At 41.3% G+C, this 8112-nt stretch overlaps 1 protein-coding gene across 2 annotated transcripts in view; it reads right to left on the reverse strand.

Annotated features, from left to right (window-relative positions):
- Window positions 1-8112, reverse strand: part of KIF24 (kinesin family member 24) — an 82501-nt gene that overhangs the window by 52508 nt on the left and 21881 nt on the right. For both annotated transcript variants that reach the window (XM_011980033.1, XM_011980032.1), the window contains one exon: window positions 7515-7704. In XM_011980033.1, coding sequence (XP_011835423.1) covers window positions 7515-7704 — 190 coding nt within the window. The remainder of the gene's footprint in view (window positions 1-7514; window positions 7705-8112) is intronic.

Here is an 8112-nt window from a genome sequence, read left to right on the forward strand (position 1 = left end):
AAAAAAAAAAAAAAAAAAAAACTGTATGGACAGATCCAGAAAACTGGACTTGGGCCAATTTACTGTGGGTCACTCTATCCCAAGGTTGTTTCTGTTGTGTGTACCATTAAATTACATTAGAATGGAAATTTATTAGATTGTCTAAGAAGAAATTGGGAACACAAATCTAAATCTACAAGTTACAAAAAAAGTTACAAAGTAAGAAAATAATGAATCTGAAGAATAATAAAGACGTGTCAACTTTTAGTGTTTTGAAAAATGTGATAAGATTTTAAGAACACTAAAATATTAATAACTACTGAAGTTGGGTGATAGGTACATAGAGAGGTCATTAAACTTTCGATTAAGCTTAAAAAGGTCAATAATAAACATATTTTTTAAATCTGGTGTTTTTGTTTGGTTTTGTTTTTTTGAGACAGAGTCTCACTTTGCTGCCCAGTTTGGAGTGCAGTGGTGCGATTTTGGCTCACTGCAACCTCCCCCTCCCTGATTCAAGTGATTCTCCTGCCTCAGCCTCCTGAGTAGCTGGGATTACAGTGCCCACCACCACGCCCAGCTAATTTTTTTGTATTGTTAGTAGAGACAGGGTTTCACCATGTTGACCAGGCTGGTCTCAGAACTCCTGAAGGTGATCCGCCTGCCTTGGCCTACCAAAGTGCTGGGATTACAGGTGTGAGTCACTGTGCACGGCCTAAAATCTGGTTTTAATGAACATTATTTATATTTATCTCATATATGGTCTCTAGGCAAGGAGACAAATTAATTAGTTGCTCAAATATCACCATAGGTTTTTATAGTTAAGTATGAAATCAAAAGCAAAGAAACCCACTAAATACATAGTTACCTATAGATGTGGATATATTCAGCATTTCTCAAAAAAAAAAAAAGAAAAGAAAAAAGAAAAACACTCACAACTAAAGTGAGAATACATTTTTTTTGGTTTGCTTTTGTTACAGCGAGTATATGGCAATTCTGCCTCTCCTTCTAAAAGTGCTCATGGATAACTTGAGCTTTTGAGTAAAGACCTCGGAAAGCATTTGTTAAGGGAATTAGTATCTTTCCTTCCCATAAGGTTTAGATATTGGTTTTCCTAGTACTTTTGTAAATATCTTTCATGAAAGATATGTAAACATGCAAGATTATTATAGTTAACGTACATGCACAATTCATAAAGTCCTTTGCATCACACACACTTTCATTTGCTCACACTTTATCAGTGAGGCTGGAGCAACACCTATGTTGACCTCACTAACCTTGACAGAATCAGAGTTCCATGTTTGTTTGTTTGTTTGTTTGTTTTGAGGCAGAGTCTCCCTTTGTCGCCCAGGTTGGAGTGCAGTGGTGTGATCTCGGCTCACTGCAACCTCTTCCTCCCAGATTCAAGTGATACTCGTGCCTCAGCCTCCCGAGTAGCTGGGATTATAGGCACACAGCCACCACGCTCAGCTAATTTTTTGTATTTTTAGTAGAGATGGGGTTTCGCTATGTTAGCCAGGCTGGTCTCAAATTCCTGGCCCCCAGGTGATCCCTCTGCCTCAGCCTCCCAAAGTGCAGTTTATTTTTTAAATAAGTTTTTTTTCAGATTATAAAAGTAACACGTGGGCCAGGGGCTTGTAATCCCAGCACCTTGAAAGGCTGAGGGGATGGATCACCTGAATTCAGAAGTTTGAGACCAGCAGAGGCAAAATGGAGAAACCCAGTCTTTACAAAAAATATAAAAATTAGCCCGGCATGGTGGTGTGATAACTGTAATCCCAGCTACTCAAGAGGCTGAGGTGGGAGGATTGCTTGAGCTCAGGAGGTTGAGGCTGCAGTGTGCCATGGCTGCACCACTGTACTTCAGCCTGGGCAACAGAATGAGACTGTCTCAAAAAATAAATAAAATAAACTAAAACAAAAGTAACATGTATTTATAGGATATCTCTGGGAAGATAAACTTAGAACCCCACTTGCCTTCATGGAGGAAAAAGGATTAAAGGGACACTTTTATTTTATACTTTTGTACCTTTTGATTTTGAAATAGGTGAATCTATCTTATTCAAATATTTTTACTTTTTCATATAAAAGTAACACAGCTGATTATGAAAAATTTTTTAAATATGGAATTTATTTATTTGGTCTCAAACTCCTCAGCTCAGGCAATCTGCCTGCCTTGGCCTCCCAAAGCACTGGGATTACAGGTGTGAGTCGCTGCGCTTAGCCAAATACGGAATATTTTTAAAATTACAATACATGCCAGGTGCAGTGGCTCATGTTTGTAATCCCAGCACTTTGGGAGGCCAAGTCAGGAGGAGCGATTGAGCCCAGGAGTTGGAGACCAGTCTGGGCAACACAGCAAGACCTTGTCTCTACAAAAAATATATATATCTATTAGCTGGGCGTGGTGGCATATGCCTGTGGTCCCAACTTTTCAGAAGGCTGAGGTGGGAGGATTGCTTGAGCCCAGGAGGTTGAGGCTGCAGTGAGCCATAATCATGCCATTGCACTCCAGCCTAGGCAACAGAACAAGATTCTGTCTCAGAAAAATTAAAACAAAATAAAACAAAATAAAAATTACAATAGAGAACAAAATATAGAGAATAGAGAAGAAAATAAAATTATCCTTAAATCTTGCTGTTCAGCCACTGTTAACTTTTTTTTTTTTTGAGACGGAATCTCGCTCTGTCGCCCAGGCTGGTATGCAGTGGCGCAATCTTAGCTCACTGCAAGCTCTGCCTCCCGGGTTCACACCATTCTCCTGCCTCAGCCTCCCAAGTAGCTGGGACTACAGGTGACCGCCACTATGCCCGGCTAATTTTTTGTATTTTTAGTAGAGACGGGGTTACACCATGTTAGACAGGATGGTCTCGATCTCCTGACCTCGTGATCCACTTGTCACGGCCTCCCAAAGTAAGCCACTGTTAACTTTTTGATGTATTTCAGATTTCAGTATCATCTTTTTTTTTCTAATATGTATTTTTTTCTTTTTCTTTTTCCTGCTTTTTTTTTGAGACAGAGTCTCACTCTGTTGCCCAGGCTGGAGTGCAGTGGCGTGATCTCGGCTCACTGCAAGCTCTGTCTCCCAGGTTCATGCCATTCTCCTGCCTCAGCCTCCTGAGTAGCCAGGACTACAGGCATCTGCCACCATGCCCGACTAATTTTTTGTATTTTTAGTAGAGATAGGGTTTCACTGCCAGCCAGGATGGTCTCAATCTCCTGACCTCGTGATCTGCCTGCCTTGGCCTCCCAAAGTGCTGGGATTACAGGCGTGAGACATCGCGCCTGGCCTAATTTTGAGACACAGTCTCACTCTGTTGCCAAGGCTGGAATGCAGTGGCACGATCTCAACTCACTGTGAACTCTGCCTCTCAGGTTCAAGTGATTCTCCTGCCTCAGCCTCCCAAGTAGCTGGGATTACAGGTGTGTGCCACCAGGCCCAGCTAATTTTTGTATTTTTAGTAGAGACAGGATTTCACCATGTTAGCCAGGACGGTCTTGATCTCCTGACCTCCTGACCCACCCGCCTTGGCCTCCCAAAGTGCTGGGATTACAGGCGTGAGCCATCATGCCCAGCCTCTTTTTATTATTTTTTTTAAGACAGAGTCTTACTCTGTCACCCAGCTTGGAGTGCAGTGGCACAATCACGGCTCACTATAGCCTCAACCTCCCAGGCTCAGGTGAACCTCCCACCTCAGCGTCCCAAGTAGCTGAGACTATAGGCACATGTCGCCACACTTGGCAATTTTTTTTTTTTTTTTTTTTTTTTGAGACACAGTCTCACTCTGTTGCCAAGGCTGGAATGCAGTGGCACGATCTCAACTCACTGTGAACTCTGCCTCTCAGGTTCAAGTGATTCTCCTGCCTCAGCCTCCCAAGTAGCTGGGATTACAGGTGTGTGCCACCAGGCCCAGCTAATTTTTGTATTTTTAAAAGATGGAGTTTCACCACGTTGGCTAGACTGGTCTTAAACTCCTGACTTCAAGTGATCCACCCCCCTCTTCCTCCCAAAGTGCTGGGATTACAGGTGTGAGCCACTGCGCCCAACCACCAGCTAATTTCTTTCTTTCTTTTTTTTTGAGGCGGAATATTGCTCTCTCTGGAGTGCAGTGGTGCAATCTTGGCTCACTGCAAGCTCCACCTCCTGGGTTTACACCATTCTCTTGCCTCAGCCTTCCGAGCAGCTGGGACTACAGGCGCCCACCAACACGCCTGGCTAATTTTTTGTATTTTTAGTAGAGACAGGATTTCACCATGTTAGCCAGGACGGTCTTGATCTCCTGACCTCCTGACCCACCCGCCTTGGCCTCCCAAAGTGCTGGGATTACAGGCGTGAGACATCGCGCCTGGCCTAATTTTTTTTTGTAAATTTTACAGAGACAGGGTTTCACCATGTTGCCCAGGCTGGTTTTGAACCCCTGGGTTCAAGTGATCCTCCTGCTTTGGCCTCCCAAAATGCTGGGATGCTAGGCATGAGTTACCACACCCAGTCTATATTTTTTCTTTAAGAAATTGGTTGTACAGGCAAGCAGAGGCCAGACCATGTAGGGTCTTGTTAAAACTTAAAAATTTTATTGTAAGTGCAAGAAAGAGTCTTAAAGGATTTTAAGTAAAAGAGTATGTGTATATTTAGCAACTATCCTTCTACTTGTATTTTACCAATAGTATTTTAATAATCAAGTATGGTTGTTGCATGTTTAAACAGATGCTTTTATAGTACCTATCACAGTTAATAGCTTTCCTAATACTGAACTTGCATTATGCTTGCATGCCAGTATAAAGTACTGGAACTAACTTGCTAATGTCTTATGTAGGCTTTTGTATTCATATTTATAAATAAGATTGGTCAGGCCAGGCGCAGTGGCTCACGCCTATAATCCCAACACTTTGGGAGGCTAAGGCAGGTGGATCGCTTGAGCTCAGGAGTTCGAGACCAGCTGGGCAACATCGTGAAACCCCATCTCTACAAAAAATACAAAAATTAGCCAGGCGTGGTGGTATGTACCTGTAGTCCCAGCTACTCAGGAGGCTGAGGTGGGAGGATCACCTGAGCTCAGGAGATGGAGTTAGCAGTGAGCCAGGATCACACCACTGCACTCCAGCCTGGGCGATGAAGACAGACCCTGTCTCAAACAGACAGACAAAAACCATTGGTCCACAGCTTCTTTGTGTGTTTGTGGGCCAATCTTACTCACTTTGTAATATGACATCTGCATTAGCTTCCATATTAAACTTGTATTCACTTATTGCCAATTTCAAAAGACTAGAATGAAATAATATGGTTTCCTTGTTTCACTCATTATATTGATATAAAGTTTAATGGTTTGGTAGGATAGCATACTACATGTATATGATCATATTTACTAAGTAACAAGATTTGAAAAGAAAGGACATTTAATAAAACAAACACAAAAACCTATTATCTCTAAATATGCTTAAAAATAAAACCCAAAGAATCTACGATCAATATTTATTTACCACCCAGTTTGCTATAAACCTACCTTTTCTTCTTTATATTTGAGGAAGAAAAAAGAAAAAGAAGTCCTCCCAACATTTTTATATCATAGCATTGACAGGTAAGGACTCGGACCTATGAGAGCAAAGGTCCAAAGTTCAAACAGCAGAGAAAGTGCCATGGAAACTATGGGTATTCAATAAGTATTGACCAGTGGTAATGACAAAAAGTAAGGTTATTGTGTTTGGGGATAACAGAAAAAGACAAAAGATAAGATGATGCCTCCTTGAGGGAATTACTGTGACAGAGGCATCATTAAGGAAGTCTTAGACAGACAGTGATTGGATAGGGCTATTACGATGGCTATAAGTAGCCATGGAACTAGATAGCATTACAACTAATTGGTCATTTAGTCCATTTTCAAAATAAATATCTCCCACTGAGACCTAATAGACCATGCATTGATCAGCAATCGATAAGGCTGTTAAAGTGATTGGGTTGGTTTTACAGCGGCCTAATAATTTAGTACCAATAGAAACACTCAGTGGATTACTCTGAATATCACTGTGAAACGCAATTTTGGTAACCAAAGAAAAAGAAGAACAATACAAGTTAGAAAGTGGGGGAAAGTGTTAACAAATTTGACTTCAGCATTAAAGGATTTATTCCACTAATGTAAGATCTCAGCTAAGGTGACTTGCTAGCATACCACATTTTTTTTCTCTCTACCAGCTACTCAGTTTTGAGGCAAGAGAACAAGAGAGAGAAAGAATAAATATAATATGAATGTTTAGGGAAGTAGATTCAGAGTAAGAGAAACTGTGTATTCGTAAATCATAACATCTGATGGATTATCTGGTTTTAGATTACTCACAATTGTTTCACAGTTTTAGGAGTACCTAAGTGATGATTCTTTCCATCTGTGGAGTTTGCTGTTTCCCTATGAGACTAAATAATTATTGCAAGGTACCTTCAGCTTGGAGTAAGTTCCTTTCAATACCAAACTCTTTCTCCTTCGACTCTTCATAATCACTCTAGCAGGTAGTGAACATTATTTACATGTCTGAGTTATTAGTGTTTTATTTAAACCCTTATATGGTAGATGTGAAATCATATCCTTGGATTATATTTACCCACTGCAGTCTACCCTGTATAAAGTGGTCTGCTCAGAGCCCAATTTTCACCAATTAATTATAAGCCCAAGACAGCTGAGAATGAAAATAAGCACATGGCTGGCAACTGTGGGTCCTGCTGCCCAAAAAGACATTGTTCATCATTAAACCCAAGTCTCAAACTCAGCAGATGAGAAGTTCACACTATGAGATGCAAGCAAGAATGGAAATCAACTGTGTGACATCTCTTAGTCACTCTGGGGCATATATTCAGTGACTGGTCCTGTTGACAACTACTTAATTATTTATTTGTTTTTAATTTTTATATTATTTTAGAGGCAGATCCTCCCTCTGTTGCCCAGGCTGGAGTGCAGTGGTACAATCATAGTGCACTGTAATGCAGAACTCCTGGGCTCAAGTGATCCTCCCACCTCAGCCTCCTGAGTAGCTAAGACTACAGGTACACACCACCATGCTAGGCTAGTTTTAAATTTTTTTCTGGAGAGACAGGGTCTCGCTATGGTGCCCAGGGTGGTCTCAAACTCTCCAGCTCAAGTGATCCTCCTGCTGCAGCCTCCCAAAGCGCTGGGATTATAGGCATGAGCCACCACACCTGGCTCCACTTCATTATTTAAATTATTTTTATTCCTTCATCCCTCTTTTTTTTTTGCTGAATATGTATAATTAAATTCACACAAAGCATGTTAAGTGAATACATGATGTAGCTCCACTGCACAAGAGAAATTGTTTTGGTATTCCCTATTGCACCATCTTTTTAAAAAAATGAAGGCCCTGGATATCAATGACTTAAAACAGTGTCACGTCAGGAATGAATGTCAACACCCAAACCAGAAACATGATTTTCTGTGTTCTAACAGAAACCTGTATGCCACCACTCAAACAAAAAGCAAAAAAAAAAAAAAGACATACTTGATAATATTAGTTCCAAACATAAAAGGAAAACATCATACCTGCAGAATATATTGAGTGAGGTCAACTGCTTCTTTCTTCTCATGCACAAGTAGAGTTTCTTTGTCTTCTACAGTAATAATATTAATTTCTCCACGACGTACCTCCCTCATGCCCAGGGGGCGTTTTCGAACACAAACTCTGATTTTCTCCATCTCAGTCCAAGGATTCTGTTTCTCTGAAGTGTTCTGTCTAATATATGTTTATAAACAGGCTTTTAATTTTTAATAATAGGACAAGATTACTTAACAGGTCAAAGTATCGGTACATTTTGCTGTATATTAGGCATAATATATTTCTTTTTTTTTTTTTTTTTGAGACGGAGTCTCGCTCTGTCGCCCAGGCTGGAGTGCAGTGGCCGGATCTCAGCTCACTGCAAGCTCCGCCAACCGGGTTCACGCCATTCTCCTGCCTCAGCCTCCCGAGTAGCTGGCACTACAGGCACCCGCCACCACGCCCGGCTAGTTTTTTGTATTTTTTTATTAGAGACGGGGTTTCACCGTGTTAGCCAGGATGGTTTCAATCTCCTGACCTCGTGATCCACCCGTCTCGGCCTCCCAAAGTGCTGGGATTACAGGCTTGAGCCACCGCGCCCGGCCG

This window comes from Mandrillus leucophaeus, unplaced genomic scaffold (genome assembly GCF_000951045.1).
Source record: "Mandrillus leucophaeus isolate KB7577 unplaced genomic scaffold, Mleu.le_1.0 Scaffold208, whole genome shotgun sequence".
Lineage (NCBI taxonomy): Eukaryota > Metazoa > Chordata > Mammalia > Primates > Cercopithecidae > Mandrillus > Mandrillus leucophaeus.